The following is a 13,981-nucleotide window of genomic DNA, read 5'->3' on the forward strand; positions in this document are numbered from 1 at the left end:
AGATATGTCCATGCGTCTAAAGCCGACTTGCGATAAGAGCATCCTGCCATCTGGACACATACCAAAAATCAACAGAGTGGCTGTTTTTTGTGTAGAATGGGAATATTTTGCTGAATAAGTTTTGTAAATGTCACGTGTGTCAATTTGCAAAATGAATTCAGCGGAGCATTCACACTCTGCACTTGCAGCAGTCATGCCTTTGATGTTTGCTATGCGTCCAAGTGGAAGGCTGCACTGTACGCAGGTGAACCCCTGGGGAAAATCTGATGGTTTACACGGGAAGGGGGTTACCTTCAAGATAAAGGTTCGAACCTGTGACAGTAACATTCAATTCAATTCAATTCAATTCAATTCAATTCAATTCAATTCAATTGGTTAAAACAGTATTTTATTCATAAACACACACATGATAATACAACAAAATGTTTACAAAGGAGCACAAATCAATTCATTTCTATTCAATTCAATATAACTTTATTGTCTGAATCTGACACAGACAGAACATTTTCTTTTGGCTCGTATACACAATATTACATCCCGTAAAAACACAGTCCTTACATACGAATCACAAGCTCGACGCATATAACAAATCACACACCTCTGCACTCACATGTCCAAATCCACACACATCCACGCCAACACCCTCAAGTACATATAAACACCTACACATACTCTCATGTGTCCATTATTAATTATAAATACATTGTGATTGATGTCAGCAATACGCAGGAATAACCATGTTGGATTCCTTTTTTCTTGGGCTGCTTTAGGAATTAGCGTTTCTTCTCAATTCAGTAACAAGAGTAAAGTCACTACTCCAACAACCGTTTAGTAATTTTGCACCAATCTCACAAAGGGTGTCTACTGTTTATCATGGTACTTTTTGTCTTTGTCTTGTCCTCTTGGAATACTTTTAATTCACTTGAATAGTGGAAGGATCTCAGACATTTCTATGTTCGCTTAAACACATATTTCTTATGTTGTGAAAAATGATGTCAAACACCATGTTTAGGGTTTCCTATGGGGTATTGAGCAGCCTCTCACTTGGACGAATACCGAAAATCAACAGCCGTGCTGCTTCATGTGCGAAGTGAATATTTGTTTGCTGAATTGAATTCGCTGATTTACGAAGGTGTCAACAAAGGATTCTGCACAGGAAGCAGCCAGGCTGTTGATTTGTTGCAATATGTGTTATTTGAAGAATGCTCTCGCTCACGCACGCACGCACGCACGCACGCACGCACGCATGCATGCACACACACACACACACGCACGCACACACACACACGCACGCACACACACACACACACACACAGACACACACAGGCACACAGACACACACACACACACACACACACATACACACCTGCACCCAAACGTATTTGTGTCTTTTCTCTAAGCCTGATTTATCAAGCCCTTCGTCCTCGTCAAGGCCATTACAAAAATCCATATCACTTCCCTCTACCAACCACAGCTGTTATCGTAGTTCGTATTGTTTCCTGTTTGTGTACAACATTGTTCAGTGATGGTCGGTTGTGTACTTTGGCGAAGAATCAATTCAGTTGAAAGACTGTGTTTGCAAAAGCATGCCCCGATTTTAGCGAGAAAACAATACACCAACTCTCCACTCACTCTGGATCACAGGCGAGTGTTACAGAAAGATTGTATGAACATCATTGATATGAAGTGTTTACTGATACGCTTGCGCACGAAAAAGCTTTTTACACATATATGTATATGAGATTCAGTGCAAACTGATGAGTTTTAAAGGCACTCTACTTCCGACATAGATCATCTTGTCACTCGCAATAGAAATGTCCAGGTTGTTCTTGTTTATATTCTTCCACTTAAGACACATACCATCAATCTTCGATAAAAAAAAGAAAGGTTAGTTTGTAGAAAGTTACATTTTTAGACTTAAATGAAACATTCACGAGTGCGTCGCCCTAATGATCTTTGCTACTGCAAACATACACAATTTTTGTGACATAAATGAAAGAGTTTTTGAATTAAACACACACTCTGATAAGTTGTTTCACTTATCTCATATTCATTGTTATGCCCACATGCATGTCCACTGAAAATACCATTAGGCCGGCGTACTCTTTGTTTTGTCCAAAATTAAACGTTCCAGAAACTAACTTTTTTTGTTTTGATTCTAGATTTTTAAACGTTAGCAGCCTATCCGTTACGGATTTTTAGATGGCTACAGCCTGGCTGTTATTTGTGCAGAGATATTAAAAAAAAAATCGTCATTAACTGACGCCTATGTCAGCCTTCGAAATTAGTTCAGAAAAAATCCCAATTCTCACAGAAAAGAGCCATGCAAGCTGCTGATTACTGGTATGTGTCCAAGTGGAAGGATGCTCTTATCCTGTGAACAAATATAGTGATTACCAACATGGTTTACACGTGAAGGAAGGCGCCTTTAAAAAAAAACAAATTTAGTTCTCTTTTTGTGGATTTTTTTTTATTTTTATTTTTATTTTTTTACATGTATATGCTGTACGTTACAGGACATCACATAAACAAGGGGACACATTCATAAAACAGAACACACTTGGACAATTACAACACACAGGGTGTGGGTGGGGGGGGGGGGGTGGGGGGGGGGGGGGAGGGGAGTGATCATGGCTTGGTGGTCGCAGTATCAAAAATATGTAAAAAAAAAAAAAATAAAAAGAACCTAAGGGCTACATCAAAACATGCATATATACAAGCGCCAATCCTTGTAAAGTTATCTCATGTATTATTAAGGCGTCTTTCAAAGGAAAGACTATTCGATCCACGAATGTGAAGTGTTTATCAATACGCCATTATTTTGACTTTGCACGACAGAGCTGTTTACTCATAATATACGTGTCCGAGAATCAGTGCAAACAGATCAGCTTTATAACACTATAATATGAACATGGGCTCTTTGATGTTAGTCTCGTTATAATGGAAAATTGCCTCTTTTCTGAGCCGTTCTGGCTTGACATTTTCAGTATTTTATTGTTGTATCATAATCGACCTTAGTGGCATCAGTTTTTGTGTGTGTAATAAAATGAAAGTGAGCAGCCAGCATACGGAGTTGATCGAATATTGAGAATGAGTGCGAAAAGCATAAACATAATTCTTGAGAATAACAATCTAACGTTTTACACTAACTCAGATCTACTGATGTGATAAGAGCGTCCTTTCACATATATCGACACTTACCGAACATCAAAAACCTGACTGCTTGCTGTGTGTGTGTGTGGTGTGTGTGTGTGTGTGTGTGTGTGTGTGTGTGTGTGTGCGTGTGTGTGTGTGTGCGTGTGCGTGTGTGCATGAGTGCGTGTTTGTGTGTGCATACGTGCGTGCGTACGTGCGTGCGTCTGTGTGTGTGTATGTGTGTGTGCGTGCGTGCGTGCGTGCGTCTGTGTGTGTGTGTGCATGAGTGCGTGTTTGTGTGTGCATGCGTGCGTGCGTACGTGCGGGCATCTGTGTGTGTGTGTGTGTGTGTATGTGTGTGCGTGCGCGCTGGAGTCTGTTAACAAGATATGCGTGTTTAAGTTTCAATTGGAAAATGAATACAGCATACATCCTCTCTGCACACAATGGCATGTGGCTAAGCGGAAGGATGCTCTTATCCTATGTAAAAGCTTGGACAGGCCCTTGGACAAACCCATGGAAACATAAATGATCTCAAACAGGAATGTACCTTCAAATCGTGATGGGTCCTCAAGTGCTAAGATAACGGTCATCTATGTACAAGTGTCGATAGATTCGTGATTGATCGATGATAGTTTCAACATTAATTAATAGTTTCGATCTTGACAAAGTCGCCATTGGCATCAGTGTCTGCAATAGAAGATCGATTTCATATTTCAAAGAAGTCGCTTTACTGAGAAGAGTAATGGAAATGGCAGGAGTTTATTGGCAGAACCCCACTTTCATAGATAATATCACTAAAGATGGACTTTTAGTCTTGATACTGAACGACACCTGAAATGATTTATGTTCCTAGATCCCCCTTCACTCTTAGATTTACATTGATGAAGCAGTCAATTATGTCAACTCCTCTAAAGGCTAACAATGAGCGCTTCTGGGGTGATAACGCGAGACAACTCCTGTGATCTTGCCGCGAGGTTCCGCCTGTTACCATTGTCTTTTTACCGTATAAAATGCACGACTTACACACGAACTGTTACCAAAGCGACATGCTATTTGGGACCAATGCACGTTTTTATATTTAGTCAAGTTTTGACTAAATATTTTAACATCGAGGGGGAATCGAAACGAGGGTCGTGGTGTATGTGCGTGTGTCTGTGTGTGTGTCTGTGTGTGTGTGTGTGTGTGTAGAGCGATTCAGACTAAACTACTGGACCGATCTTTATGAAATTTGACATGAGAGTTCCTGGGTATGAAATCCCCGAACGTTTTTTTCATTTTTTGGATAAATGTCTTTGATGACGTCATATCCGGCTTTTCGTGAAAGTTGAGGCGGCACTGTCACGCCCTCATTTTTCAACCAAATTGGTTGAAATTTTGGTCAAGTAATCTTCGACGAAGCCCGGACTTCGGTATTGCATTTCAGCTTGGTGGCTTAAAAATTAATTAATGACTTTGGTCATTAAAAATCTGAAAATTGTAAAAAAAAATAAAAATTTATAAAACGATCCAAATTTACGTTTATCTTATTCTTCATCATTTGCTGATTCCAAAAACATATAAATATGTTATATTCGGATTAAAAACAAGCTCTGAAAATTAAATATATAAAAATTATTATTAAAATTAAATTTTCGAAATCAATTTAAAAACACTTTCATCTTATTCCTTGTCGGTTCCTGATTCCAAAAACATATAGATATGATATGTTTGGATTAAAAACACGCTCAGAAAGTTAAAACAAAGAGAGGTACAGAAACGCGTGCTATCCTTCTTAGCGTAACTACTACCCCGCTCTTCTTGTCAATTTCACTGCCTTTGCCATGAGCGGTGGACTGACGATGCTACGAATACGGTCTTGCTGAAAAATGGCATTGCGTTCAGTTTCATTCTGTGAGTTCGACAGCTACTTGACTAAATATTGTATTTTCGCCTTACGCGACTTGTTTTCCTTTCTCGTGTGATCTTGCCGCGAGGTTCCGCCTGTTACCAGCCGAAAGAAAGAAGGGGCATTACCTCACCACAACCGCCCAGTGTTGGTATACATAAGTGTTAATTTATGTCAAAAGCTTTTTTTGGTTTAAAAGGACAGTAAACGATTCGGCTCACAATCTAAGGTCCGTTCAGGCGTTTACATGCGAAAACACCATCCCTCCGCTTGGACACGTACCAGAAATGATTACATGGCTGATTCCTGCGCACAGTTGGTATCTTTTGTGGATGAATTAATTCTGCAGATTGACACTAGTCGCTTTTAAGAAATTGATTCAGAAAAAACATATCACTGCAAAGGAAGCAGTGAGGACGTTGATTTTTGGTATGGGTGCTCATTGAAGCATGCTCTTATCGCATACAAAAGCGTGGACGGATCAGCATTTTTTATATCCTTTTTTTTCCCCCTGCAAAACCGAAGTTTTCCCCGTCTCACATGCCCCTATAAAAGCTTCGCCGTGATGGCGTAAAACTTACATTTCTCGAGACAGTGAGCAGAACTGTTTTCGCGGGAAGAAATGTGACTTTAATGAGTGGTCTTGTGCGTGAAAACGAATTAAGTTTTGCTCTGCACTATTTCTTGAAATGTTCAACAACTTTTGTCAACAAAACATTTATTACCGCAGTTCGAATAAATGTTCCTTGAACTATCGTTATTGTTCAAGCGTTATGAAGACTTTAAAATGTGCTGCATTTGGAATTAAGTACATATTGCACATCTTAAATGAATTAAATCTTACTGCTGTTGTCTTTTAGAAGGGGTTGTTGATGAGGGAACGCAGACAAACCCATCATTTCGCAGCTGCTTCTTTCAGAAAACTTCACCAGAAGGCTATTTAGTGTAAGAATGATAGTAATAAAAAATGCACCCGAGAAAACTAGGTCGCCTTCGTTCCACCACCTACTGCATGACATTGTCTGTATACACAGTCACAACAATACGAAGGGCACTTGGTATCCGCAAACATGGTGTATACGCATCATGTGTACAAAGGTGGAATAATCTTGAAAGAAATAACAATCCGAAGATTGCTTTGAAGGGGTCGATTGTTGCCAATAGTCGTCAATGAAACATGGTTTCATATTTCAACCCATGTCCATCTTTACACACTTAAGTATTGTTTGGTACATTCAGTAATCAACGTCTACGCCCTCAAAATTAAACAACGGAATCAACAATTCGTGTTTTGGGAGACACGCACTGCAAACACATCTTCAGCGCACAACTGTTGGTTATGATATATACGGTTTTTGTGTTGGAAATTTACAGGAGTGTTGTCCGTTTCTCTGCTGCTCACAGGTTGCCTCACTCCCGGTTAAAATATCTTACATGCTTATCTCTTGAAAGCAATTAATAGAACTTAAAATGGAAAGTGCTTGAGTTTAAACTTAGAGATAACTTCCTTACCCTTCGAACGAGCATATGCACCACAACATATTTGTCCTCACAATCACTTGTGATAAAGCATTCTTCAACTTGAACGAACGTCAAAAATTGAAACTATGGCTCTTTTCTGAACAGACTAAAAGTTGATCTTTTGCTTTGAAGAATGCTTCATATCTGCTTACATAGTCATGAAATTAACACGTTTAAGTAAGGACACAACAAGCTTACGGCTTATAATAGCGGTTTTAAAACGAAACAAAGCTGGGTTTTTTCCTTCGTGAATTATTTTGGCCAATTGGCCGTTCCAAAATTATCCAGAAAATAATTCCATGTACAGACTCAGCTGTAGAGATTTTGGTATGTGTCCAAATGGAAGGATGCTCTTATCCCATGTAACAGTCTGGACAGATCTAGGGTGGTTAACACGATGCTCAACACGGGAAGGAATGTATCTTTAACGTCCGCAAGCACCTTTCAAATTCGTTCAATAATAAAATCCAAATAGATCAAATATAAATACAATTGCTAATTGTCATCCACGCAGTTCCATTTGCTTCTCTCCGTGCGGCGCATTGCAGTTTTCTGAACGCTCCTGGAGACGTGTTTGTTTTCTTTTGTCCCTGATTTGGAGTTTGAGCGTAGACCGAGCATGCCTGGTGGGGCCGTTCTGCTCCTGTTGGTGTCTTGCGGAATCTTTTTATCTAACGCAGGTATGCTGCAGCAAGTATTTAAATATTCTTTGATAAATTAGTTATTAAATAGCTACTAACTGATATTTTGTCTCGTTTTTTTTATGCCTATCTGTCTATCTGTCTGCCTGCACATCTGTATCTACGCATAGACAATACATATTCTATTCATTTTTGGTATGTTTCCGAGTGAGAGGATGCTCTAATTTCACGTGAAAACCTGTACAGATCTGAGGTGTGCATTTGATCCTGCACGCAGAAACAACAGTTACTTAAACAAATTAAGGAAACTAAGTGCTTCGCCCCTGGTCGTGAAGACTCGGACACAACGTTTTATGTTCACATTCATTTGAAAGGCATAGTCCTTTCCGTGACCACAGTTCGGCTAGCCATCTTTTTGCATCTTTTTCATGGGATAAGAACATACTCAAATTGGACACAGACCAAAATTCAGCATACTGGCTGCTGGCTGACTGACTGACTAGTTGATGTTTACGTCCTCTTAAAACCTATTGGCCTATCTTGGGACAAATAGATATAGTTAAAATGCTATGTGGGGAGAGGGGGGGGGGGGACAATGGCTGCTCTGTGAGCAGAGTGAGTACTGAGGTTGACATATCTAATCAGCAATCTGACAATTTGCAAAATGGAAAAGAAAGCAGAAACGTAATTATCCACTAATCCCGAAATCTCAAATATAACCTTGCCATACTGTGATAATCTTTCATGGGAATTGATCTTCTTGTCTGCTTGCGTATTTCCCTCATTGGTGGGGTCATTTTGTTTGTTTGTAACTTGTTTCTTCTTTCCATCAGTTCCACAAAACGGCACACCACCTGTGACTTGGACCTTGTATAAATGGCCCAAACTGAGCTGGAACGATGCGGCAAAGTTCTGTCGCAGCAAGGGTGGACATCTACCCGTTACTAACAACCACGTGACCCATAGCGCTTTCACGCACTGGGTTGACACATGGAACAACAATGGCATGCTGTATGTTCCATATTTTTAATTTGTTTTTTCAATTTGTTTTTCTTAGGCGGCCAAATGATATAAACAACCTTCCATCAAAGAACAATGCCCCCATTTTTCTTTTATTTTCCCTTTTTCATTTAATTTGTTTGTTTGTTTGTTTGTGTGTTCCGCTTTTCCCCCGCGCGCGCGGTGTGTATGTGTGTATGTGTGTGTGTGTGTGTGTGAGTGCGTGTGCGTGATTGTGTGCGTGATTGCGTGCGTGCGCGCGTGCGTGCGTGTTGCTTTTGTTTACTTCGCTTTTGTTATTATTTTTCATTTTTGTCACAATAACACATATTTTAAGTCTTGTTGTGCATCGTAAAACTATTTTCTAATTCTGCATACATGTAACTTTGAAAGGATACACTTTCCAAGTACTACAGTACGTCCAATACTGATCAACCAAACTTATGAATTGATGGTTGATTTTCAGATGGGAAGATACCTGGACAGGTCTGTATAAGACAACAGACACAGATGTTTACTCGTTTGAGTGGGAGAGGGATGGAACGGGTCACTTATACCCTGATGACCCAGTTCACTTCTGGTTAGTTCCTTCGGAGCCAAACTATCCCCACGACCAGCTCTGTGTTCGTCTGGATCGGGGAAACAGTCTATGGAAAACAATGCAATGTGGAGACAAAAACCAAGTTGTTTGCGAATTTTTTGAAGGTATGGCAAAGACAAGTTTTTTTGTTCACAACTTTTCATAATAGTAACAATATATAACAAATATATTATGAACCGAATACAAACGAAATCACACAGGTTCGAAGATGCTTTTTCAAAATGTCTTTAGTCTTCAGCTGTTAAGCATTAATACGCGGTAACACAGAGGCAGCTGCAGCATCAACAAATAACTGTTTTTTGTTTTATTCACAGATTGCTGTGCATATGGCCGGCATTCTACCGTGACGTCAATGAATACAATGTCTACGTCATACCCGGAGGTGACGTCATTAGACGAGTGTTTGAGGCTATGTGACGTCCAGCAAGCGCCTGGAACGGAGTGTGTTATGTCTACGTGGAATAGAGATTCTTCCAACTGCCCCGCTACACCATCTGTGAACATCAATACCTCTACAAGCTCAGGAGAATATAAAGACATATACTGGCAGCACTGCTTTAAGGGTGAGTTCAGACTTACTCAAGATTTGTATGAGAATATTGGGATGGTTAGTATAAAGAAATAGGCCAGGCTAAGGCAAACTAAGAAAAAAAGTCTGCTGTGTGTGTGTGTGTGTGTGTGTGTGTGTCTGTGTGTGTCTGTGTGTGTATGTGTGTGTGTGTGTATGTGTGTGTATATGTGTGTATGTGTGTGTATGAGTGTGTGTGTCTGTGTGTGTCTGTGTGTGTATGTGTGTGTGTGTATGTGTGTGTGTGTATGTGTGTGTATGTGTGTGTGTATGTGTGTGTGTGTGTGTGTGTGTGTGTATGTGTGTGTGTGTGTGTGTGTGTGTATGTGTGTGTGTGTGTCTGCATGTGTGTGTGTCTGCATGTGTGTGTGTGTGTGTGTGTGTGCATGTGTGTGTGTGTGTGTGTGTGTGTGCGTGTATGTGTGTATGTGTGTGTATATGTGTGTGTGTATGTGTGTGTGTGTATGTGTGTGTGTGTGTGTGTGCCCAAGCGTAACGTTGACTAAATTGTAGTGATTTTGGACTGATTGTTAGCCGAAAGGGCGATTCTCTGGAACATTAAATTAAATTCAAAATTCAATTAACTAAACAAAACTTCTTGTTAGATTAAGTAAATTGCTATAATTTGGGCGAAGCAGAGCAATACGAAAGTAATAGGCTCGATAGATGGATAGATGGCAGTTGTAAACAAAACGCAAACGAGGATGAGAGCATACAATATCTGAACCACTGAAGCGGGCATATGTTTTACGAATGTATAGTAAAGGAATACCATTGATCGATTGATCGGGGAGGGGAGGGGGGGGAATAGTTTCTGGCGAATTTGACAAATCTGAAGACTCTTGGGAATCCACTGTACCTTAATCTAGACGCACACGGCACGATTTGTCCGACAATGCACCACAAGTATTGTAATTCATTAAATACAGGGTAGCGAATGCGCAGCATAATGATTAAACACTGAATTACAAAATATGTAGTTTATCAGTGAAGTTATCAGTGAAGTTCCCGACAACACATTATCTCAATCCGCAACAAAGACATATTGCTTTCTTGAAGAAGTAATCTCCAGTCTGTAATTTTTTCCAGGTGAAGTCACAAATTGGATCCCCTACAACTGGATGTACAAAGACAGTTCGAACCAAGTTAACACAGTTGGAGCACCATCATCTCCACCTCAGAATTACGAATGCACCTTGGTTTTCAACGCCTCGTCATCAGAAACAACCCTGCATGAAACTGAATTCACAATCATTTCCACTACCCTGCCTGACACAACAAAAATTGCTATGCCTGAAACAACAGTGACTCACACAACTCTGCCCGAGACTAACGTCAACAACACTAACCTGTATGAGACTACACAAACAAACACTGCCTTGTCTGAAACTACCCAAATCAACATTGCTCTGTCTGAAACTACACAGAACAACACTGCCCTGCCTGAAACTGCACAGACCAACACTGCCCTGTCTGAAACTACACAGACCAACACTGTCCTGCCTGACACGACACAGACCAACACTGCCCTGCCTGAAACTACACAGACCAACATTGCCCTGTCTGAAACTACACAGACCAACACTGTCCTGCCTGAAACTACACAGACCAACACTGTCCTGCCTAAAACTACACAGACCAACACTGCCCTGCCTGAAACTACACAGACCAACACTGCCCTGTCTGAAACTACACAGACCAACACTGTCCTGCCTGACACGACACAGACCAACACTGCCCTGCCTGAAACTACACAGACCACTACTGCTTTGCCTGAAACTACACAGACCACCATTTCCCTGTCTGAAACTACACAAAACACAACTGCCCAGTCTGAAACTACACAGACCAACACTATCCTGGCTGAAACTACACAGACTACCACTGCCCAATCTGAAAATACACAGACCAACACTGCTTTGCCTGAAACTACACAGACCTCCACTGCCCTGCCTGAAACTACAAAGAACAACACTGCCCTATCTGAAATTACACAGACCAACATAGCCCTTCGTGAAACTACACAAACCAACACTGCTTTGCATAACACTACAAAGTACAACACTGCTCTGTCTGAAACTACACCGAGCAACAACACCTTGCTTGAAACTACACAGATCAACACTGCTTTGCCTGACACTACAAAATACAACACTGCCCTGTCTGAAACTACACAGAGCAACAACAGCTTGTTTGAAACTACACAGACCAACACTGCCCTGTCTGAAACTACACAGAGCAACAACACCTTGCTTGAAACTACACAGACCAACACTGCTTTGCCTGACACTACAAAGTACAACACTGCCCTGTCTGAAACTACACAGAGCAACAACACCTTGCTTGAAACTACACAGACCAACACTGCGCTGTCTGAAACTACACAGAGCAACAACACCTTGCTTGAAACTACACAGACCAACACTGCCCTGTCTGAAACTACACAGAGCAACAACACCTTACTTGAAACTACACAGACCAACACTGCCCTCTCTGAAACTACACAGATCAACACTGCTTTGCCTGACACTACAATGTACAACACTACTCTGCCTGAAGATACACAGACCAACACTGTCCTGCCTGAAACTACACAGACCGACACCGCCGTGCGTGAAACCACACAGACCAACACTGCCCTGTCAGAAACAACACAGACCGACGCTGCTTTGTCTGAAATTACAAAAACCAGCACTGCCCTGCCTGAAATTACACAGACTAACACTTTTCTTTCTGAAACTACACAGACCAACACTGCCCTGTCTGAAACTACACAGACCAACACGGCCCTGCCTGAAACTACACAGACCAACACTGTTCTGCCTGAAACTACACAGACCAACACTGTCGATGTCCTGCCTGAAACTACACAGACTAACACTACTCTGCCTGAAGATACACAGACCAACACTGTCCTGCCTGAAACTACACATACCAACACTGTTCTGCCTGAAACTACACAGACCAACACTCCCTTTCCTGAAACTACACAGACCAACACTGCCCTGTCTGAAACTACACAGACCAACACTCCCCTTCCTGAAACTACACAGACCAACACTGACGTGTCTCAAACTACGCAGATAAACACTTCCCGGCCTCAAACAAGACCTTTTCAAACTGCATCCTATGGAGGCAGTTCAGAGGACACTTCGAATTCTCTGCCCAAAGACAAGGCAGTGTCAACAATTACATCTCATAAAACAGAGCAGACAAGATCAACAGCCGAAACTACATCTGCTGAAGCTCAGCCTGTGCAAACTGAAGCTACGGGAACCACATCAGTTGGGACTTCAGGAGCTGATCGCACATCTGTCGATAATCTGCCTGTTCAGACTAAAACTTCGGGACTTACATCGGACGAGACTACAGAAGCTGAAACTTCATCTGCTGTTTATTTGACTTTTCAAACCACAGCTTTTGAAATCACATCAAGCGAAACAACACCAGCTGAAAAACTGTCTGTTCAAACTACAGCTACGGTAATCAGATCAGCGGAGACTACGGAAACGAAAGCTACGTTTCCTGAAACTTTGTCTGTACAAAGTACAGCATCGGGAATCAAAGCAGTGAAAACTACAGAATCTGAAACTACATCTTCTGAAGTTCCCAGTGCTAAAAGCACTGTTGCGGGAATCAGATCAGTGGAAACTACAGAAGCTGAAGCTAAGTCTGCTGAAACTGCAACCAACACAAACGCACCAACTGAAGTATTAACTACTGTGGAAAACTCCAAGCCGAGCGAAACAAGACGGGACGGACAGCTGACGACGACGATCTTACCGCCTTCTACTCAAGGTATTACTTATTTTTCATTGTTGCCCCTTGTACTGTACATACTTTTTCACGTACGTGTGTTGAGCGCGTGCGCGCGCGTGAGTGCGTATGTGATAAAGTATTATTGTGCAATGTGTATTATATAGTGCGTGCGTGTGTCCGCGCGTGTGTTTGTTATAATGTTTTATAGTGCAATGTGTTAGTCATTGATATCTGTGTGATTGCACTGTAAATAATGTTATGTTGTTGTATTTTCTTCCAATGATTGTGCAGCGCTTTGAGCAGGGTTTTACCCTGGATACATGCGCTTTTTAAATATCATGCATTATCATTATTATTATTATTATTTATTATTTGTGCCAGCTAAGTCTGAATCAAGGGCAAATCATTGGTCGTGGCAAAGGCTGAAAGTTTTACTGGGAGTTCTTTTCTAGGTGGCCGAGTGGTAACGCACTTGCGCTCGGAAGCGAGAGGTTGCGAGTTCGACCCTAGGTTGTGGGTTCAAGTGCTAGTCTTTCGGACGAGACAAAAAACCGAGGTCCCTTCGTGTAGGCTACACTACATTGGGGTGTGCACGTTAAAGATCCCACGATTGACAAAAGGGTCTTTCCTGGCAAAATTGTATAGGCATAGATAAAAATGTCCACCAAAAGTAGGATATGCGCCGAAATGGCTGTGATCTGCTGGCCGATGTGAATGCGTGATGTATTGTGTAAACTACATTATTCCCCCCTCTGCTTCTTTACCTCTGTAAACTTGTAGGGGTAGTTATTTTTCGATAATGACCCAGCAACCAAACAAATAACGACCCAGCAACAGCCTGAATCCTCGATAGTGCAATGGGTTGAGAA

The 13,981-nt window shown here is 41.3% G+C and overlaps 1 protein-coding gene across 1 annotated transcript in view; it reads left to right on the forward strand.

Annotated features, from left to right (window-relative positions):
• Positions 1-7,163: 7,163 nt before the first annotated feature.
• LOC138970170 (mucin-22-like) overlaps positions 7,164-13,981 on the forward strand; it is a 28,668-nt gene continuing 21,850 nt past the window's right edge. Inside the window, exons 1-5 of the mRNA XM_070342661.1 lie at positions 7,164-7,224; positions 8,019-8,196; positions 8,651-8,670; positions 9,100-9,348; positions 10,443-13,151. Coding sequence (XP_070198762.1) covers positions 7,164-7,224; positions 8,019-8,196; positions 8,651-8,670; positions 9,100-9,348; positions 10,443-13,151 — 3,217 coding nt within the window. The remainder of the gene's footprint in view (positions 7,225-8,018; positions 8,197-8,650; positions 8,671-9,099; positions 9,349-10,442; positions 13,152-13,981) is intronic.

This window comes from Littorina saxatilis, linkage group LG7 (assembly GCF_037325665.1).
Source record: "Littorina saxatilis isolate snail1 linkage group LG7, US_GU_Lsax_2.0, whole genome shotgun sequence".
NCBI lineage: Eukaryota > Metazoa > Mollusca > Gastropoda > Littorinimorpha > Littorinidae > Littorina > Littorina saxatilis.